The following is a 23,618-nucleotide window of genomic DNA, read 5'->3' as shown; positions in this document are numbered from 1 at the left end:
ATTAATTTTACAAACTGTTACATAAATACTGCACTGGAAGCTGTGGCTATAACTTGTTACAACTGACACCACTTTATAATATCAATTTGAAAACTGATTTGTATTGACTGTATCACACTGGAATGTTGAAAGTGTCTTTCTACAAGGATTACTTCAGCTTGTAAAAGGTAAGCTTATCTTCCCCTGAAGGCTGTATAGCCCATTTTTATACACAAAAGCTAAACATTCAGAAAACCCACAAAACAAAACAAAAGTGTGATACTTCAGAATTTATTACAAGATAGTACCGTACTGTATATGTGATTAGTTCCAACCTCTAAAGTCTGAACTATCCGATGTACTTTCAAAAAGCTGCTATTGAGTCTGTTCCAGCCGCACTGCTATGGTAGATAGGGAAAATACACATGGCTTCCCTATTGCCATGTTGTTCAGCATATATACAACAACTCATCAGTTTAAAATCTGCGGTATAACTTGTTTGTTTTTCTTTCCACTCAGGTCTAATATCGCAAATGATACTAATTCAGACATAGAAATTCAAACCCAGTAATTATGTTCACTAATTTACACTTAAACCCAGAGCAAAATTACAATGCAATCAACTGAGTGTATAATTAGTGCTTATTGAATGACAATAGCAATGGCTATACAGATAGATCACACGATCGGTTTTCATGGTTAAGTGGTGGCCATTCAAGCTATTGCGGGCTTTCTGTCGGATTGGACAAACTGATAATCTTTTTTTCAAAACCAAATGCGGCTTATCTGGTGCAGCAGGCAATACACAAGAAATTATGGTAGTTGGCTGGGCATTCCGCAGATGACACCATTTAAAGAAATGTATTGACACGAATAAAAGGGGAATATTCCTTAAATTTAAGGGGATTAATCAGGTCTGGATGTACCGGACGGAATTCGATTATGAACCTAGTGGACCCTTTGTCTTCATTTTCTCTGTATGCCTATATAATAGCCTAATATTGCACTGTAAAAAACTGTTTTAGCATCAACCCTACAAGCCAATGCTCCTGAATTCATAGGTGCCAAGAAGCTTTGATATTAGGTAAATGTCAAGATAAAATTTGCATCGGGTGTTGTCAGGACTTCACTGTTCTGTGTCTGGCTGTAAACAAGACTTCATTGTTCTGTGTCTGGCTGTAAACACTCTTGATAAGATTTACATCAGGTGTTGTCAGGACTTCACTGTTCTGTGTCTGGCAGTAAACAAGACTTCACTGTTCTGTGTCTGGCTGTAACCAGTCTTGATAAGTTGTTGTCAGGACGTCACTGTTCTGTGTCTGGCAGTAAACAAGACTTCACTGTTCTGTGTCTGGCTGTAACCAGTCTTGATAAGTTGTTGTCAGGACATCACTGTTCTGTGTCTGGCAGTAAACAAGACTTCACTGTTCTGTGTCTGGCTGTAACCAGTCTTGATAAGTTGTTGTCAGGACTTCACTGTTCTGTGTCTGGCAGTAAACAAGACTTCACTGTTCTGTGTCTGGCTGTAACCAGTCTTGATAAGTTGTTGTCAGGACGTCACTGTTCTGTGTCTGGCAGTAAACAAGACTTCACTGTTCTGTGTCTGGCAGTAAACAAGACTTCACTGTTCTGTGTCTGGCTGTAACCAGTCTTGATAAAATTTTCATCAGGTGTTGTCAGAACTCAAATGTTCTGTGTCTGGCTGTAAACACTCTTAATAAGATTTACATCAGGTGTTGTCAAGATCTCACTGTTCTGTGTCTGGCAGTTGAAAAGATTTATCTTCTAAAGACAACAGAGGCTCTGTAACCAGTATAGAGTGTGCACATTCACCATGTTGTTGATCTGGATCCCCTGTCTGTGTGCTGACCACACTGCCGTTATTAACATCACCATGACTACACACAGAAGAAGCTGGTGGTCTACTGACAGTTCCATTCCCTTCCACTGCCAGGATGTTCTGATGAGAAGTCAGTTTTTCTAGGATCCGAATTATCTGAAATGACAATTTCATTAATAGGATCATTATGTTAATCAGAGATTTGTCAATGTTTTCTTGTTAGCCATAATTTACACCCCTAAAGAATTTATTTAAAAGGAAAAATTTAAAATTGTCATTTTCATGTTAAGGCCTATCACAAATGAAGTGTTTGTAATTTCTGGATGTAATGTGAGAACCAGTGTGAAGTTTGGTCAACATAGTAATTATAATTTTTGTGAAATGGAGTTTGATACAAAAACATGATGTAGACCTGAATGCAAAAAGTATGGATGCCAGCATTATGCTTCCTGAAAAAAAATAACACCCACACCTAGCTGAGACCAAAACGTTCCTTGTTTATCCTGCTTACTATCAAAATGCACTTAATTATCAGTGATGTAAAAACATTACCTTTCTCGCTTTAGCTCGGCATGGTCCCTCCCACTTCATGTATACACCAAGCAATGACTCTTTGCATGTAGCAGCCAGGAACTCCAAACCAATCAAATCACAGCGAAGGAAGTTTTCTACCAACAACAGGCTTTTCTGATCAGAGAATAAAAAAATAAAAGATAATAATCAGTTAGTGGTTTTTTCCAGTGACATTCATAATGAAAGGACACAAAATACAGCATTTCACTTTTACACTGGTGCCAACCAATTGTGCAGCACTACTTAATTCTACAAGTCCATCAGTCAAATATTCTGACACTTACCTACTCCTGCTTCTGAGCCTACTGTAAATCTACTGTACTGTTAGGAATGGGGCACCCACTCAACTTCTGATCTACACCTGCTTCTGAGTCCACAGTCATCAACTGTAAATCTACTGTAGTCATGAATGGGGTACCCACTCAGCTTCTGATCTACACCTGCTTCTGAGTCCACAGTCATCAACTGTAAATCTACTGTACTGTCACGAATGGGGTACCCATTCAACTTCTGATCTACACCTGCTTCTGAGTCCAGTCATCAACTGTAAATCTACTGAACTGTCAGGAATGGGGTACCCACTCAGCTTCTGATCTACACCTGCTTCTGAATCCACAGTCATCAAATGTAAATCTACTGTACTGTCACGAATGGGGTACCCATTCAACTTCTGATCTACACCTGCTTCTGAGTCCAGTCATCAACTGTAAATCTACTGTACTGTCACAAATGGGGTACCCACTCAACTTCTGATCTACACCTGCTTCTGAGTCCACAGTCATCAACTGTACTGTCAGGAATGGGGTACCTACTCAACTTCTGATCTACACCTGCTTTTCAATTTGTATGTGCAATTTGTAAAAATCATTGGTGAAGATACATGTATAAATAAAACACTCACACATAACTACCTTTTGCTCAAAAAGTTTAAAATGATCATCGTACATTCAAACAAAAAGATTTCAAGAGACAGCTTAACACATTAATAATCAAAGACAATATTCTTACTATGAGTGAATATTGCCATTTTATTTTTATATAATTACCAATATTTTTACAAACTGTACATAAAAATTAATATTAATTAATGTTTCTAAAACTCTTTTACTTTCCCTTTTATGACAAGCCAAATTGGAATTATTGACCAAAACACACTTAAGGTTTTAGGTGGAATGAGGTATAGATCTACTGTACTGAGTCATGAATGGAATACCGTTCAACTTCCCAACAGATGGTGTTTTGTAATCTTTACACACATTCGGTCTAGACCAGACTTCTAGTTTTGTACCACAACCATTTGTATTTAATTGCTTAGTGATCAATTAGTGATGTTCCAATGATCGATTATAATCTAAAAATTTATGGTCTCAGACATTCTGGGCTCTACCAATGTGATGGTCAATTATAAAAATCCATAAATGATAGTCATAGAAAATGTTAACTGTAATTGTTCCTCCAGTTTAGATAATGGCATAATTCCATATTGATGTAAATATCGGGGTGGGGTTTTTATGTGTACATAAAGAAAAAAAGCCATTGAATAGTTATGAAAAGTAAAATGAGTGATTTGTAGGGTCTGTCTTGGTGACCATGACAACAAAAGTAAAGTTTGTTTTATTTAACGACGCCACTAGAGCACATTGATTTTTAATCTTATCATCGGCTATTGGACGTCAAACATATGGTCATTCTGACACTGTTTTTAGAGGAAACCCGCTGTCGCCACATAGGCTACTCTTTTTTACGACAGGCAGCAAGGGATCTTTTATTTGCGCTTCCCACAGGCAGGATAGCACAAACCATGGCCTTTGTTGAACCAGTTATGGATCACTGGTTGGTGCAAGTGGTTTACACCTACCCATTGAGCCTTGCGGAGCACTCACTCAGGGTTTGGACCATGACAACAAGTGCATGGTCCTAATTAAAATCCTTACGTTCATATAATTCTGTAATAAAAAATTGAACAGTCAGTGCAAACTGATCATAACTGATGATGAAATTTCAACCAATTCCCAATAATACTATTGACCCCAATCTAATTATAAGCATATATGGTGACTGGAGCTAAGAACAAATAAAAAAAGGGAGCTAACTTCATAGAATCAAAGTTAAAGTTTGTTTTGTTTAACAACACCACTGGAGCACATTCATCTATTCATCATCCGCTATTGGATGTCAAACATTTGGTAATTTTGACACATAGTCTTAGAGAGGAAACCAGTTACATTGTTCCATTAGTAGCAAGGAATCTTTTATATTCACCATCCAACAGACAGGATAGCACATACCAAGGAATTTGATATGCCAGTCATGAGGTACTGGCTAGAGCAGAAAATAGCCCAACTTACAGAATCATGAGAATACAACTATGTGCCTGTGTGTACTTTCATTTCAGCATTCTGCTTTTCATCTGTGTAATACATGTATGCCCTCACCTGATGTACGATCAATCTAGGATCGATTCCCGTCGGTGGGCCCATTGGGCTATTTCTCGTTCAATCCAGTGCTCCACAACTGGGGTAACAAAGGCTGTGGTATGTACTATTCTGTCTGTGGGATGGTGCATATTTAAGATCCCTTGCTGCTAATCGAAAAGAGTAGCCCATGAAGTGGCAACAGCAGGTTTCCTCTCTCAAAATCTGTCCAACGCCTTATATATATATAAATAGAATGTGTTGAGTGCGTCGTTAAGTAAAACATTTCCTTCTTTCCTTCTGTGCAATATGTCAGACACACTGATCCTTGTGACAAATAATTATTATGATTATTTTTTTCCTTTGCCCCATTTAATAAAGTTAAGTCTATTAAATGTCCAGGAATTTTTTACACAAATTAATGGTTTCACTAATTTAACACCAATTATGGAAATTATCTTTAACAATGACATGCTCATGCCATCAAGGAAATTAGCCATTACAGGTACAATGGAAATTGTGGGTTTTTTCTAAGTACATGTCAATATTATGGATTTACTGTTAATGTGACAAATAAAATTTACCGTGAAACTGAAAACAATGACATTTTGATTTTGATTGAGAAGTAGAGATCGCACACTTACAAGAACGATGTAATCATGAGGAGAGTAGAGCTTCTCGGCGAGGAATTCCACTATTTTGTCAGTATTTAGTGAGGCACATTTGTTCTGAAATGTTGCAATTTCCTGCCTGGTGAGAAGTGGCCGTGACTCGTCTTCCACTGTTGAGTTAACCAAGTCAACTTCTGTGCTCCAGTCCGCTGAGTGTAAGTTTGAACACTCCAGTCTGTTGGGAGCAGAAGATACACTTAACTTGGAAAAGTGCATGCTCTAATAGGAAAATGTTTACATTGGAAAAAAACCTACCAAAACTTTAATTTCCAGAAACCAGTCTTGTTGTACATGGTTTGAGTCTTACTGATTTATGTTTTTAAGACATCAGAGATACGAGTTTAGACAAAAAAAATCAGAAATCTTTGCAGAATTTTTAAATGTAGGGCCACTGAGTTTTTTTGCATAAAACCCCCAAAACAAGAACAGAAACTAAAAGTTTTTTTTAATATTTATTGACGTTCCAAAATCCTTTAACAAAGTTTCAAATAACCATACATTCACATGCTGCATCCTAACCAGACGTGAGCAATTCATTTAGAAATCATTGATTTCAATCGCCGTATCCTAACTGCACACGTACTGTACGACATCTAAATCTAAATTCAAGAGTTCATGGTATCTAGAGAAAATGTAACCCACTTAAACGGTTTATCCCACAATTATCACTTTGGCAAAAGTTAAACAGGAGGAGTTACATCCCTTATGTTATTTTAACAAAATTATATATATATTTTTTTTTTATGCTTACAAAAATGTAATCTAACAGGAGATTTTTTCTCCTGCGCAGGGTAGTGAGAGGTTTGATCAAATACCGGGAGACTCCCGCGGAATCTGGGAGAGTTGACAGGTCTGCTTAAACCAAACATTAGTCCAAGTCAATCAAGCTTAAACTGAACAAAATCTCATCAACATGTACACGAATGATAATTAAGTGAAAGCTAAACAAATGAAATGTGATCATACATGACCTTCAGTCAAACTTTAACCAAATGTTGACATTAGTTAAACAGCCATACAGCGAGACTTGCAATATATATTAGTGAGAGTGCCATACAGAATTTATGAAACAAGAAAAAAAGTTACAAAATTGTGAATTGTCTTATTCACAGAGCGAGAGCGAGCGGTATCAAATGAGTTTCCATAAATGTTATATGGCACTCCCGCAAATTTTATAATTTATTTATTATCCACAAACTATGATTTATAACAAACATTAAATACAAGTGTAATCACTTCAGAATCGATGTTAATAACATTCAGTGATGTCAATGACTGAGATACTGAATGATGTGAATATCATAGCAGTGACTGCCGTAAACTTGCAGCTATATCAATTTATTGACGTCAGAAGTGTGCCATAACAGTTTTCAATGTATTATTATGATCCATGCCATAAAGATAGAGTGCGAAAATATGATATTTATATAACCATTTATTGTAGACCATATGAGTAATAAATATGTTTTAAAAATAAACAATTTTGCGATTATTGTTGTACACACCTTTCGGTGAACTCCGAGCTGCAATCACTGTGACTGTGAGAACGATCTTGACCTAACGAGGCAGCACCTACCGGATCCACATAATCCCAGCCTCCACCAGCACGACCAGGGACGTGTTTCCTCGAAACTGAAACATTGGTGCATATTCATGAATACGTCGTACCTGTCATGTCTAATGGAAAGTGGAAAATCCGACAGATACACACTTTGTGGTTTGTAATGGACAATGGTATTTCAAGCATAACTTCATCATGCTGAATGAGCTAAGAAATGTTAACCTATAGTCCTTCCCACAGAGAATGCCCTTTTTTCATACTGTGGAATTTACTACAAGTTATTTATTTCTCAGCTGACTGTCTTCTAAATTGGACACAAAAATAGTACTTTTCTTTTGTTATTTCGAAAATACTTTTACTTTTCTTCTTAAGTCCAACCAAACCGAAATTATTTACAAAAAACTTTTTTGTAGGAGGATGGGATGGACTATAGGACAGTGCATCCCAACCTTTGTTATTTAATGACACACAAACCAGTTTTTACTATGTCAGTCTGAAATCTACTTGCATTGGGGTAGAACAGTACAAATCACCCTTTTTCGCCAAAATGAAGAAATCATATATTATTTAGTAGTAACAATCAGTTCTGTATCAGTAATAAATCAGTAATGATTTTTGTTTCTTTAATTATGACAATACCAAATGTACTGAAACACACTAGTGTCTAAGGAAGAACACACTATGAACTATCAGTTTGGCTTGTACACAGTACATATCAGACATCTTACTATATGTTCATTTCATATTCTTTTCTTTTTTTGTAATTGGTACAATTTTTTTTTTTTTTTTTTTTATTAACTATTTTGAAAGAAAAAAATTTCCAATATAAAAGTTTTCTTCAAAAGCTTTTTTTTTTAGCATTTTAAAAACAGAGATGGTATGCACAAGTTTAGTATTATTGTAAAGATATGCAGTGACCTCATTTGTATTTTTAAAAAAGCCCAGTTATGTCAGCTATGGGGTTTTTTTTTTTAGATTACCTTCACCCATACTGTGTACATAGCCAAAACGTTGATGATGCAATGTCCTGTCATCAACTTTAATTCAATGTGACACTGTTGAGAATCACCGACTTGGGTAAAATAGTTGTTGTAACCAGTAACTTACCATTTTAATACCAAGTAAAATATCACACTTGTGTTGAGAAAATACTCATTTTCTAACATTCATTCCAAAGGATATTACCGTAACCACCGCCATACTGGGTGAAAATTAGTATTTTAGACTTTTCTTGTAATTAATTTACAGATCCACCATAATTATATACTCTTCAAAAAAAAGTAGGGAAACTTGAAATATTAATGTTAATATCAACTATTAGACTGAACATACATTTTGACCACAGCCATCCTAGTAAAGAATGTTCAGGTCTGTTTATCAACACACCAAAACACATTCCAAAGTTTGCACGTACATCACGCAGTTGCCCGTACAAGTGTGTGGGGTATCATTCTCGATTTTGACCATTTCCAGGAACTGTGGAACATTATTTCTGTCAATCTTTTTCATTCTGTTGATCATACATTTTTGTTTTGGGTTTTTTTAGTCATTTTTATTGTTTGAATTTGTGATTTATTGATAAAAACCCCGTCAACTTTCAATTTTCACTTCTGACCCCAATCGTCCTTCAAGATCTTTGGTGGTCATAAAACCTACTGTAATACTGAACTACCGGTTGTAATGTTTGCCCAATTAATACACTATTATCATATAACCATTTCCCACAGCTAATATACCTTACAATTTTGGCAACTGTAAATTCTTATTAGAGTTCCCCTACTTTTTTTGAAGAGTATATAAACAAACCTTTTTTAGGCATTACTGGCAAAGTGTTGTCTCCTGATTCATCTGTTGTGAGTGGGTCTGATGGCCACACAACTGGAGGACAGTACTTGCTGGAGGACTTCTCTAATGAGTCTAACAAAACCTTCTGTTTGTCTACCGGACTCTCGCCCAGACGCTCAGCCAGCTTACCAATACCGTCTATTATTGTATCAGCCAAAGATTCTGAAACACAGGCAGTTACAGAATAAGCATCAAATTCTAAAATATATAATTGTTGTATTAGCCACAAATTCTGAAATATATACAATTGTTGTATTAGCCACAAATTCTAAAATAGATACAATATTAGCCACAAATTCTAAAATATATACAATTGTTTCATTAGCCACAAATTCTAAAATATATACAATTGTTTCATTAGCCACAAATTCTAAAATATATACAATTGTTTCATTAGCCACAAATTCTGAAATATATACAATTGTTTCATTAGCCACAAATTCTAAAATATATACAATTGTTTTATTAGCCACAAATTCTAAAATAGATACAATTGTTGTATTAGCCACAAATTCTAAAATAAATACAATTGTTGTATTAGCCACAAATTCTAAAATATACTCTTCAAAAGAAGAAACGCAAAACCACATTGTCGTAACATTTGGAGAATTGATTTAATTATTGAATGGTGAGTCCGATAATTACCAAATGTTGGAGGATTGTTCACAATTCACTCTAGTCCATTGTGAGTAAGTGATAGGACACACCACCAAGGTCAAGGTCATCTGGAGTCAATACCGGATGTGGCCTCCGCGTGTGTTGACAACTGCCTGGCACCGCCTGCCCATTGAAGCAACCAGAGTACGGATGACGTCCCGGGGGATGGTGGCCCACTCGGCCTGCAAGGCTGCTGCCAGCTCGGGCAGGGTCTGGGGCTGTGGTTGTCGCTGTCGGAGGCGTCGGTCCAACTCGTCCCATAGATGCTCAATTGGGTTCAAATCTGGTGATATCGATGGCCAAGGAAGGACATTAATGTTGTTGTTCTGTAGGAAAGCCGTTGTGAGACGTGCTGTGTGAGGCCTGGCATTGTCATGTTGGAACACTGCGTTGGCGTTGGCCATAACTGGAACGATGTGTGGCCGGAGGATCTGGTCAGTGTAGCCCTGTGCATTCAGGTTGCCCTGCACGTGGACCAGGTCAGTTCTGCCAGTGTGTGAGATGGCTGCCCACACCATGACACTACCCCCGCCGAATCTGTCCACTTCCTGCACGCAGTTTGCCGCATAACGTTAACCACGACGCCTATACACGCGACATCTTCCATCATGACGTCGGAGCAGAAATCGGGACTCGTCACTGAACCACACCTGTCTCCATCGCAGTTGAGGCCATTGTCGATGAATCTGGCACCACTGCAGTCGGAGTCGACGGTGTTGTGGTGTTAAGATGACACCTCGAACTGGACGTCTGGCACGAATTCCTACCTCACATAGGCGGTTCCGTACGGTCTGGTCGGATATCCTGCGCAAACCTGGTATTGCTGCGGCTGTGGAGGTGGCAGTAGTCAATCGTTCCCGAAGGTGGCGTACCCGGATGTAGCGGTCCTGCCCGGGGGTAGTGACCCGTGGTCGACCGGATCTAGGGAGGTCACGTGTTGATCCATGTTGCTGGTAACGGTCCCACAGTCTGGAGATGGTGCTTGGGGACACATGGAATGCCCTGGCAACGGCCGTTCTGGATTCGCCTGCGTCTAGTCGGCCGATGGCATTGTTTCTCTGCGGTTCACTGAGACGTGGCATGTCCTGGATTGTCAACTGTCGGCCAGATACAGAGGCCAGGCAAGCGAACACCCTGCACTTTTATACTGTCGGTGTTCATGTTGCACGTGCAGACAACACACGTGCAGTGGTGACATGGTTTGCACGTGGCTGCGTTTTTGCGAATACTCACATTTTGAAACTTTATTTTATAGTAGCTGCGTTTTATCGAATGTAACCGTGGGAATGTGTTTGGGACATGCAATGACCTTATATTCACAAAGCATGAACCGGTAGGAAACATAAAATCGGAGTTATAACCCATTTGTACCCTTTTGCGTTTCTTTTTTTGAAGAGTATATATACAATTGTTTTATTAGCCACAAATTCAAATATAAGGACAATTGTTGTATTAGCCACAAATTTAGGCCTGGTGCTTTAAAACGTTTAGACTAGAGACACAAGACTCTGACCTAGGCATACGGGCTCCAATTTGTATAGGCTGGCTTTTGCCTGAATTAAACGAAAGTGCCTGAATCTACATAACAACATTTATTCATATCAGCATTATTACCAAACAGCTATATAGGGATACAAATGAATCACTACACATTTTTACATGCATTACAATTAATTTTGAGGGTAGAATGATGAAAATGGTAAAAAGGTCTCAGGTTAGCACATTTTGCCCGAATATCCGTATAATTTTTGCCCGAATTTGAGGTTTTGCTCTAGCACTAAAGGGGCAATTGCCTCCCCCTGACCCCCCCCCCCCCGTCTCGTACGATTATGTGAGACTTTAACGTCATGGCAATGCCATACAAACTGCATGTATGTGACATCATTAGAGATTCAAGTCTAGACTCTAAAGTTTTATAAGCATGGGCCCTGAAATATATAAAGCAGTACCCTCTTAACACCTGGTTGATTTAAAATTGTGAGTTTGCACGTTAAATATCACTCAAATGCAATGTAGCCAACTTGGTCACATCAACTTCTAGTTCTATACATAGATATGATTCTCAAATCAAACACAGAATGCAAATGTTTTGGATTACAATGTGAAAAGTTGCTGCAATAAATAGCACTTGCAAATATAATTGTACTTACTTTGCTGATTAGAGGAGTAATTTCCAAATCCTTCTATTCTGCCTCCACCACTGTTTACAGAGGATGGACCCATACCCACTGAAACAAACACAGTGATCACTTAAAGGCATATTGTCACAGACCACTGACCTATTTAATAACCTAACAAAGTATTCCCTGAACAAAAATAATTTGATTTGTCAATAAATGTACTTTATTCAACCATCTTCATAACTACCATACTCCATTTATTAATGATGTTTTGTAAAAATAATTGAATTATGGCAATGGTCCATAATTCAAAAACTAAAATTACTGAGAGCATTGACATGGATTTCACTCCATCATGGTTCACTTAAGGTGATGCGATAGCTAGATTTGGTTTGCAACGATTAATGTAATTGTTATTTATTATCAATTTTTAGAGAAATAAGGTCCTTAAATCTATGCCAGTATGCCTTTAAAGGTCATGCACAACTATATCAAAGTGTGTAAACAAAGATTACACTACAATGTAATTTCAACACTCTATAATACTTTCACTTTAGAAACTGTAAAGACAAAAAAACTAATTGCACACAGAATTTGGTTACAGGTACATAAAAGAAACCCTAATAAAGATGAGACAGAAGTAAACAACTGTAGCACAAATGTATTATCCTCACCAATATTGTATGTCTTATTTGCAGAGTAATTTTCTTCCACTACTTCTTCAGAAGACGCAACTTCAACATTAAACAGCTTCTCACATATTCCCTGAAACAAAATCAATTAAGAATTAAAAAAAAAAAATTAAAAGGAAAGAAGGAAGGAAATATTTTATTTAACAACGCATTTAACACATTTTATTTACGGTTATATGGCGTCAAACATATGGTTAAGAACCACACAAATATTGAGAGAGGAAACCTGCTGTCGCCACTTCATGGGCTACTCTTATCAATTAGCAGCAAGGGATCTTTTATATGCACCATCCCACAGACAGGATAGTACATACCATGGCCTTTGTTATGCCAGTTGTGGAACACTGGCTGGAATGAGAAATAGCCCAGTGGGTTTACCGACGGGGATCAATCCTAGACCGACCACGCATCAAGCAAACGCTTTACTACTGGGCTACGTCCCGCCCCTAAAAATGAAAATAAAACAAAAATTGGAGCAAAAATAAAAACTCTTCACTTTGAAAGTCATCTGGGAAGCAGGATGCATTCAGACATAGAGCGTATATGGAATTCATCATGTTGTAGGATAAATCTCCTTTAATTCAGGGTTCGAAAAATTCACTAGCCCTTGATCCCGGCTAGTGCATTTTCAGTCTGGGCTAGTGGAAATGATCCACTTTTTAAAATTATAATACATTGGGTACTAGCCAAAGCTTTTGTGAGGGCTAGTGACTTTCTCAAATATTTGTCGAGCACTGAATAATGGATAACTCCATTCCACCCAGTGCTGTACGACTGGTATATGAAAGGCCATGGATAACTCCATTCCACCCAGTGCTGTACAACTGGTATATGAAAGGCCATGGATAACTCCATTCCACACAGTGCTATACGACTGGAATATGAAAGGCCATGGATAACCCCATTCCACCAAGTGCTGTATGACTGGTATATGAAAGGCCATGGATAACTCCATTCCACACAGTGCTATACGACTGGAATATGAAAGGCCATGGATAACCCCATTCCACCAAGTGCTGTATGACTGGTATATGAAAGGCCATGGATAACTCCATTCCACACAGTGCTATACGACTGGTATATGAAAGGCCATGGATAACTCCATTCCACCAAGTGCTGTATGACTGGTATATGAAAGGCCATGGATAACTCCATTCCACACAGTGCTGTACGACTGGTATATGAAAGGCCATGGATAACCCCATTCCACACAGTGCTGTACGACTGGTATATGAAAGGCCATGGATAACCCCATTCCACCCAGTGCTGTACGACTGATATATGAAAGGCCATGGATAACCCCATTCCACCCAGTGCTGTACGACTGGTATATGAAAGGCCATGGATAACCCCATTCCACACAGTGCTGTACGACTGGTATATGAAAGGCCATTGATAACCCCATTCCACCCAGTGCTGTACGACTGGTATATGAAAGGCCATGGATAACCCCATTCCACCCAGTGCTGTACGACTGGTATATAAAAGGCCATGGATAACCCCATTCCACCCAGTGCTGTACGACTGGTATATGAAAGGCCATGGATAACCCCATTCCACCCAGTGCTGTACGACTGGTATATGAAAGGCCATGTATAACCCAATTCCACCCAGTGATGTACAACAGGCATATGAAAGGCCATGGATAACCCCATTCCACCAAGTATTGTACGACTGGTATATGAAAGGCCATGGATAACCCCATTCCACCAAGTATTGTACGACTGGCATATGAAAGGCCATGGATAACCCCATTCCACCAAGTGTTGTATGACTGGTATATGAAAGGCCATGGATAACCCCATTCCACCCAGTGCTGTACGACTGGTATATGAAAGGCCATGGATAACCCCATTCCACCCAGTGCTGTACGACTGGTATATGAAAGGCCATGGATAACCCCATTCCGATATTTCTAGTCAACTGAAAATGTATTAGCAACTACTGTTTTTAATGTTTTAAAATTGTGTAGGGATCTCTAAAACTTGTGGAGTGAATCACAACGTGATACTGAACAAAATGTTCCCTGCTGGTATGCATGCACATGCTACCTTTCTGTGAGAACTGCATAAAGATCCTTTGCTGCTACTTTGTAAGCATAGCATCTGTGGCAGCTGTGGGGTTCTTCTCTCATACCCAAACCCAGCATTTCCCAATCTTTGTCAGCCCAGCCCTCCACTCAATAACTCTACTGATTAACAATATTAAACTTAATAATTATTATAATAATCAAGTGTTTTTATATTTAAATTAAAAATAAGTATACGTTTACAATGTACATTATTTTACCACCCTCCAAATATACTGAACTCTTACCCCCAATGTCCTCATAAAGTTTACTGCCAATTAAACTGGATTAATAATATTCCCATTTTGGGGTTGTATTCACTTCCTTTAAAATCACTTAAATATGAAAGACCATTGCCTGTTGTCTTGGATTGTTTCAATATTACCCAAAATTAAATCATCATCATAAATTCTTGAAAATAAAAAATAATACAATCTGTATAATTTAGAGTAAATAATTACTTTTATTATTCACTTAGTTACTTACGGCATGCCATAATGGCCATTCGCTTCCTGTTGTAGACAGAACACTGATGAAGTCATGGGTAGCGAAAAATGACCCACACTCATACCTAATAACCATTTTAAGTTTTATATTTAATGTAGCATCATTGTTAATGACACACTACTGTTAATGACTCTCCTCAACATTTGACCAATACTGTAAAAACCTTTTGGATACAAGGCAGTTTTATTCTTCAAATATTTCAACATATTCCAAATATCTTTAGGTAATAATTGGAAGGTTTTATGCTGGAGTTTAAAACTGTTACCTTGAGAATATTTAAAAAAAAAAAAAAAAAAAATTTTTTTTTATCTCCAACACAGCATGCTTCACTGGCCTCGGTGGCGCAGTGGTTAAGCCATCGGACTACAGGCTGGTAGGTACAGGGTTCGCAGCCCGGTACCGGCTCCAACCCAGAGCGAGTTCTTAAGGGCTCAATGGGTAGGTGTAAGGCCACTACACCCTCTTCTCTCTCACTAACGACTAACCAACTAACAACTAACCCACTGTCCTGGACAGACAGCCCAGATAGCTGAGGTGTGTGCCCAGGACAGCGTGCTTGAACCTTAATTGGATATAAGCACGAAAATAAGTTCAAAATCAAATCAAAAGCATGCTTCAATTTATTTCAACTGCTATCTTCAATCCAGGCACTATAAAAATGGACTGTAACTGTCGGAAACATATCAGACAGACAGCAAACTCAGGACAGTCCCTTTAATTTACATTTTCTTACATTCAAACAGATCAAAGTTTGACTAACCTGAGCTTCTTTTCTCACCATTGCATAAGGAACATTTCCATGCAGAGGATCAGGGGGACCTCCAAACTCTAAAGAAAATAATTCGAAAATACTTTGTTATAAATATAATAACATGTATGTATTAAATTTTATATACATAGCCATAAAAAACATGTATTATAGATATCTACATAAACTTTAAAGGTGATATCGAGTGCTATAGTATAGGTATGGTATTAACATGTTTGTGCCATACCATTTGTAGGTGGAACAAATGTTTGATTGAATTACCTCTCTTATAAGTAACTGATTATTAAGGTCATGGACAGGAAACTTTGGCACCATGACATCGATCCCTGTCAGTATTTCTTGTTCCAGCCAGTGCACCATGAATGGTATATCAAAGGCTGTGGTATGTGCTATCCTGTCTGTGTGATGGTGCATATAAAAGATCCCTTGCTACTAATGGAAAAATGTAGCTAGTTTCCTCTCTAAGACTATGTTGAAATTACCAAATGTTTGACATCCAATAGCTGATGATTAATAAATCAATGTGCTCTAGTGGTGTCGTTAAATAAAACTAACTTTTTGGCACCATTATATTGGTTTTGTATACAATCAATATAACATCGAACCAAAATGGATAGCATAATTTTATACTTTTAACATTTAATTTAATATCCTTTCTACATTTATAAAAATCTTTTTTTTACTGACATGTAAAACATGTTGTATACGGTACTTAACATGGAACTGACAATTATGTTGATAGGGGTGAAGGTAATCTATTAAAAACTTTAATGTGTTTTTAATAACTCTGTGAAAATGGATACGTTGCCATGAGAGTTAAACCTGATCTGTAACACCACATGATAAAGCTATATAGAAAATGTTATTTCAATATCTTCAGGCATTGCAAAAACAAAAGTCCAGCAAACAAATTTTCATATCTCCTAAGTTCAAGGGTCGTAACACTGAAAAAATGGGTCAATTGCCACGAAAGTCAAACTTGATCTGTAACAATACATGATAAAGCTATACATAGTTCAATACCTCAAGGCATTGTTAAAAGAACATCTGGAAAACTATATATGGGACAGACGGACGGACGGACAGACAGACAGACGGAAATGAAACCTACAATGTATAGTCCCCTACAGATGGACTTGGTAGGGGACTAATAACCATGATCCAATTATGTGATATGGCAGTATTAACTCCATCAATTCAAGCATATGATTATTGTTTTGCGTGATTTTTCACATCTACTTACTAGTAGCAGCCTGGATGCCATGTGACATTTTCCTCAAACCAATCTGGAAGTTGGCATGTCCATTTTCAATTATATACTTCATTAACTTGAGAACCTGTGTGAAAATCAACTTTCAGATCAATGACAGAATATTGTGAAAGAATACAAGTTGACATATGAAAGAAAAAAAGTTTGTTTTGTTTAACGACACCATTAGAGCACACTGATTTATTAATCACCGGCTATTGGATGTCAAACATATGGTTATTTTGACAGTCATAGAGAGGAAACCTGCTACATTTTTCCATTAGTAGCAAGGGATATTTTATATGCACCATCCCAGACAGGATAGCACATACCATGGCCTTTGATATACCAGTCATGGTGCACTGGCTGTGATGGGGATTGATCCCAGACCGATTGCGCATCAAACAAGTACTTTACCACTGCGCTACATCCTGCCCCAAGATGACGTATGATTAAAATAGTAATTATTGAATTTTACTATATCTCTACAGCAGATTTGATTATGCCCACCAATACCTGAATAGGGCTAACAGAAGTATAATTGCCTAAAACTTATAAAGGACCTTTGTATTTAAACATGTATACTATATTTTTACATAGCCTACTTGAGCATCGACAATAGACAGGCTTTTAAAATTATGTACAAAAAATTAGCTTTACAATATTTTTGTTGTGTTTATCGATACTTTAAATCCACAGATCCTTGTTTATTAGGAACGACATACCTTTTATATCTTGCATAAAATTAATTTGAACCTTTACAAACACAATAATGACCAATTGAAAATTTAAGCAAAAATGTTGTAAGTAATGTGTAAGTTATTTAAAGGTAAAAAAAAAGCTGTAATAGTGAAAATTATTCTATATTATATGGACTAATGATTAATAGTCAATGGCTTTAATTTAGCATTTATTTTACTTTTTAATTTTGTTAGTGTTATTGTAATACACACAGTTTATGGGGGTGGGGTGTGTGTGTGGAATTTCACTTGCATAAAATGTATCACATTATCACATACTGTAATGGCTGTACTGTCCTTGTTAATGTGTGAGGTTGGCTCAAGCAACAGATAAAATCTCTGTCATTATTACCAGTTATCATGGATCTTGTGCACACAATGAAATATAACTGCAGTATGTTTTATTTTACATCCTATATTTGTTTGCTGTTATATTATACCTATAGTCTTCAGTATCACTTAAGTAAAAATTTAAAATTTCAGCATTAATTTTTTGTATTTTACTTATATAACATCATTAAAGAATAACAATGTAAGACTGATCACCTTTAGCTTCACATGGTATGAATTTTTATCGAGTCGTTCCACTAAGAATTCCAGTAGACTTTCACAGTAACCAACAGACTCATGGCTGATATCTGAAAAACAGAAAGAGAGAGAATGTGTGTGTTTATATATATATATATATATATATTTCATCACTGAACAATGATTATAATCGGTTTGAGCCAATCAGTTGAAACAATCGGTAAACTTTAGATTATATAATCAGTTAGAAGTATATGAACTTAAGATGGATTTGAATGACTAAGGCCATGTACCTGTTGTCAAATTCACCAGAAAACCCCCCTAAAATTGCTAAATTTACCTTTAATATCTATTTGATTTATGTACACATAAAAACAAGCAAACCCCAGCATATTTACATCAATTTCAACTGTAGGAACAATTACAGTTAACATTTTCAGCAACAATCAATTGTGGATTTTTATAATTCATTATCACATTGGTGGAGCACAATTGATCAAATTTCCCATTAATATCGATTACTGGAACATCACTATAAAAGGATTGTTTATGCAATACTGTCCTAGTGTAATAAACTTTAAATAATGCAATGCAGGGGCCTAATTCACAAAGGTCTCTTAGGCTCTGCTAGACAACAAAGCATCCTCTTTGCGAGTCTTTAAACATTGCACTGTGAGATTGCAAAGTTGCGAGAGTTTAGTGAATTAGGCCCCAGGCTTTTAACACAGTGACACTTGGAGGTTAGAGTTTAACAACGTGGAGAAGTGAATAATTACCACTGATTTGCTGGTACATGTATCCTGGCACTGGCGTATCATCATCAGAGGTGGCTTTCAGGATAACACTTATCTTAAAAACAAAAATCAGAAAAAATCATTTAGACAGAGTGAAAGACACAACCTTCATTTGATCCACATGTTTGCAGTCTTGTTATTGCAGTCCTGGCAAGACAAGGATTTCACATGCTTCAAACACCTTGGGTTGACTGACTGATAATTAGTAGTACCAATTTGTCTGTGCTGGTCATCATCAGAAGAAAGCTGTTTAATAATAGTCCATTGCTCATTTTACTACTATGACAATTCAGTTCTTTAAGCCCTATCAATTTAAAGTAGATTAAAATATTAATACTTGGCATACCAGTTCCAAAAACAAATTACTGTAATTGGTAACAATAAAATGGTTTTATGTTTTAATATTAAAACCCCCCAAAACACTCAAGTTAATGCATTGCCAATATTGTTAAATAATTGGTATGATCTTGACTATATTGTTTCTAAATTATTAATTTAAACTTTGAACACAGTAAAGTGAAACTGGGCCAAGTTGACCAACCACTGGGGAGAGAAGTAAAGTGAAACTGGGCCAAGTTGACCAACCACTGGGGAGAGAAGTAAAGTGAAACTGGGCCAAGTTGACCAACCACTGGGGAGAGAAGTAAAGTGAAACTGGGCCAAGTTGACCAACCACTGGGGAGAGAAGTAAAGTGAAACTGGGCCAAGTTGACCAACCACTGGGGAGAGAAGTAAAGTGAAACTGGGCCAAGTTGACCAACCACTGGGGAGAGATGACCTGCTCCCTACTTTCTAATGTGATATATTCATATTCAAAGTTAAAATGAGACGACATAACAATTGGGAAGAAATCTTTCAAATAACTTATCCATCCGATGAGGTTAACCATCCAACAGTGACCTATTTTAATGAAACCTGTTGGGTTAGCATACATATTTATTTTAATATGAGCTATTTTTAATAGACATTTTTATCTTCAATGTTTAAAGATCTACAGTTTACTTGAATTGTACAAGTAGTCTTAGTATATGAAAATGTTGGTAATATCAGTTATTGTATTCTTGGACTGGACCATATGCATACATAATATAATTTATATTATCAAGGGTGGATCCAGGATTTTTTAGGGAAGGGTGCAAGGTTTAAAAAGGGCAGCTATAGTACTCATAGTGTGGATGCAATGTAGAAAAAGAGCACCAACAAAGTCAAAATTACATTAATTAACATAATCAGGGTTCATACACTTCAAACATTTTCATTTTAAAGGACTTTTAAGCCCTATTTTGGTGCATTTTCCAAGATTTGTTTTTTTTAAAAACATTTTTCCAGAAGTCTGAATACATTGCAAATAAACAATAAATAAATAAACAATGTACTGGGGTGTCGTTATATAAAAACAAATAAATTTTATGTTTAATTTATATTATCCAGATTTTTTAAAATTAAAATTATATGAAGGTAAAAAAAGAAGATTTTAATGTTTCAATACCTGTATTATCAAGATTTAATATTACCCCCCCCCCCCCAAAAAACAAACAAAACAACAACAACCCAACAACCTCAAAGTCACAAAATGTCTATACATTAATTAATACATTTACAATATTATGTTTATAGGTCAGTGCTTATGGAGTACCATCAACGTCCCAAACATCCCAAATGTGGATGTAAAACAAATCCATTCTAGTAAACAAAAATGAAGCACCCTCCAGTAAACAGGAAAGAGTGCAACATTTGTTTTTTTAAAGGGAAAAAATTCAGTTTCTCAAGCATTCTGGTCCAGTCCATATTTAACCAACACACATCGCTAACACTTGATGACAATACTGATAAGCATTACGTTCATACCAGCGAATAGTTTGTAAAATATAAATTTTTTAATGAACTGATTCTTAATTAACACAATTTATACACTCAAAATTATTTACAATTGTTATGAATGGATTATGAATACTATTCACTACAGTAGAGGCACACAAATGGGATGCAGTCGATTCATCCACTGGACAATTCGTCCACGGATGATTCGTCCACTGAAAATTCGTCCACTGAGGAACTCGAGACGATTCGTCCACTACACAAAATCAGTTCCGGACGATTCGTCCACTGGGTTTTTATTTCCCCAGTACATTTCGTCCACGGCCTAAATAATGTGTACTACATGTACGTGGGGGCTAAATAAATTATTAGATATATTTTACCCCGTATTTTTTTTTGCTGTGTCATAAATTTACAAAGGTGAAAATAAATGATATTGCATTAGATTACGCTTGGTAGATGTTTTTGTAACAATGCTCTGCAGACATAATTATTTGGTGTTTCTATTTATTCGGTTATTATTTGTTTCTATAATGTACGCCTTTCACGCTACATGTCGTAGGATGTTTTTAGTACAATATGCCTAGTAAAGATAATCTTTAGCCCTTCCCTTTCAACTTGTTTGGTTTCTGTTTGCTTTACCAATTAAGTGTACAGGTGTACTCTATTGTGATATCGTGAAGTAATTAGCAATGCAGGCTCATTACTGCTTACGCTTGTTTCACCAAGTTGGATCCAGTAGCGTCTAAAACAACACACCTTTTTTCAAAGCGGCACTGCTAACTACCTGTATGGACGGAATGAATGAATGAATGAATGAATGAATGTTTAACGACACCCCAGCACGAAAAATACATCGGCTATTGGGTGTCAAACTATGACAATGCAAACAAATAAGGTGATGATCAACATCAATATAAAAATTCAAGATTTAAATAAAAACACTGTAAAGAATTGTGCAAAAATACAAATATCACAGATAGATACTGACTTTTACTAAAATTTCAATGTGTGCTGTATTGGCCATTCTCAAAGAGAATGTTACACCCCTGCACCACGGTGAGGTTACAGCACGCTCAGGGGTGTATGGACGGAGGGGTAATAAAGTCTTCCGATGCGGAGGCTTGCATTACCTATTTACCACATCGTGTACGAGCGAATGGACGAATCGTCCGTGGACGAATCATCCGCATGATAATGAATACAAACAGTTAATAAAAACTGGATAGTAATGTTGAATTCTAACTCTATTTTACTGGTTTGGTTTATATAAATAGTATACCACAAAATAATGTTAAGAAATGATTACAATGTCAAAGAAATAACTATTAATATGTTTGAAAAAAATGCAGTCGAGTGGACGAATTGTCCGGTGGACGAATTGTCTGTGGACGAATTGTCCAGTGGACGAACCGTCTGGAAAGCACACAAATGTAGCATACCTTTTGCAGATCGCATATAATAATTGAAAACAAATTCTAACAACAGGGAGCTTAAAATAAAAAATTTAAAAATTAAATTATTTGACCTTGTTGATCTGGCACGTGTGAGGTCATGTCACACGCACCAAATGTTAATTCATCTTCATCCATTTTAAGTCACTTTCTACAAATCAAGTAGACCCGATACTGATAATTTTAAGGAATAAACAAAAACGACTTAATAAAATTAATGGTTTTAGGGGTTTGTAAAGTTTTGTATTTAGATACTTACTTTTCTGAATTTTATTGTTAATGAAAATGTTCTATAACTGTGAAGCAAAACCACACAAATGAATGACATGCAGACGAAAACAAATCGGATATTGATTGCGCGAACCGTGCATGAGAAAACAAACTGAACGGAGTTGGAAGCATAACGTAGTTAGGGACGTTGACGATACATGCACATTTACTTTAAATTATTAATAAACCAACCACTGCAACCTGCTTATTCACCACTAATACACACACTACAGGAAGAAACCCGACAGCACCCCTTTCAATAATGTTCCAGTTAAATATGTAGGTGTATTAGTGGATACTAAGTAAAATATTTATTATCGCAAACTTGAAAATGATCGAAGTAAAGGTATTTAGTGTCAAACTTAGAATTTTTGTTGTATTAGATCAGGAATCTTTGTTTACCATGTGGTAGTCAGCCATTCTGCATTTTCACTATAGAGTGATCTCTGAAGGCAGAGAGCGATCATAACCATACAAAACTGCCTAGCTCTGGAACGGCAGAGTACTAGGGCTAGAGGAAAACTTGACGTTCATGGAAGATTATCAGTTTTTCATAATAAAGGAATGGACTTGAGATTTTTTTTTTTTTTTTTTTGCTTATAAGTTATATAGTATCGAAAACACATGACGCCAGGATACAATTTGCCGAAAATGCCACTTAAAACTAAGCAGCTAATCTTCATTCAAGTATAAAGCTCACTTTCATTCAAGTACAACGCTACAGAAATTAAATTGGTAAGCAAACAACCTTATTGACAAAGGAGATCCTGTCCGACATGAGATTTAAAACTCCACTTTCACTCATTTGACAGATTGATCATTTATATTTTATTATTTTTATTTAGAGTAATGTCCCTTAGATATATAAACAAAATTGTGGTATGGCTTAAAAATCCGATTTTAACATAAAACTCATAGCTTAAAAGCCGGACTTGATATCAGTCCATGAGTCTGGTGGTTCGTCTAATTGGTATCACCTGAGGGGACGAATGCTCATAGGGATTTGTGTCAAGATGAGATGAAAACTGTATGTTAGCATTGCAAGACTCGATGCATTTTGTTGCGTGAA

The 23,618-nt window shown here is 36.6% G+C and overlaps 1 protein-coding gene across 2 annotated transcripts; it reads right to left on the bottom strand.

Annotated features, from left to right (window-relative positions):
* Positions 1-256: 256 nt before the first annotated feature.
* Positions 257-23,365, bottom strand: LOC121379285 (AP-4 complex accessory subunit Tepsin-like). Of its 2 annotated transcripts, none has more exons than XM_041507830.1 (12): positions 23,298-23,365; positions 18,990-19,062; positions 18,232-18,323; positions 16,940-17,033; positions 15,688-15,755; positions 12,335-12,425; positions 11,691-11,768; positions 8,845-9,045; positions 6,983-7,109; positions 5,451-5,652; positions 2,372-2,506; positions 257-1,975 (listed from the first exon to the last, which is right to left on the bottom strand). In XM_041507830.1, the coding sequence occupies exons 1-12, from the start codon at positions 23,352-23,354 to the stop codon at positions 1,727-1,729; spliced, it is 1,467 nt and encodes a 488-aa protein (XP_041363764.1). In that variant the 5' UTR covers positions 23,355-23,365; the 3' UTR covers positions 257-1,726. The 2 variants fall into 2 exon arrangements, 1 of the variants encoding a protein (XP_041363764.1); XR_005958825.1 differs by lacking the exon at positions 257-1,975 and adding an exon at positions 6,229-6,329.
* Positions 23,366-23,618: the final 253 nt, after the last annotated feature.

Source organism: Gigantopelta aegis, chromosome 8 (genome assembly GCF_016097555.1).
Source record: "Gigantopelta aegis isolate Gae_Host chromosome 8, Gae_host_genome, whole genome shotgun sequence".
In the NCBI taxonomy this organism is placed as follows: domain Eukaryota; kingdom Metazoa; phylum Mollusca; class Gastropoda; order Neomphalida; family Peltospiridae; genus Gigantopelta; species Gigantopelta aegis.
The sequence above is the reverse complement of the archived record's forward strand: the minus strand, read 5'-3'. Positions and strand labels throughout refer to the sequence as shown.

Excerpts from the sequence above, each read along its gene's own strand:
- LOC121379285 (XM_041507830.1), bottom strand. The coding sequence starts at position 23,354 with ATGAGTGAAAGTGGAGTTTTAAATCTCATGTCGGACAGGATCTCCTTT. Across the intron at positions 19,063-23,297 it reads GGATCTCCTTTGTCAATAAG|ATAAGTGTTATCCTGAAAGC; the intron begins GTTGTTTGCTTA and ends TTTGTTTTTAAG. Across the intron at positions 7,110-8,844 it reads GCCAGTAATGCCTAAAAAAG|TTTCGAGGAAACACGTCCCT; the intron begins GTTTGTTTATAT and ends CCAATGTTTCAG.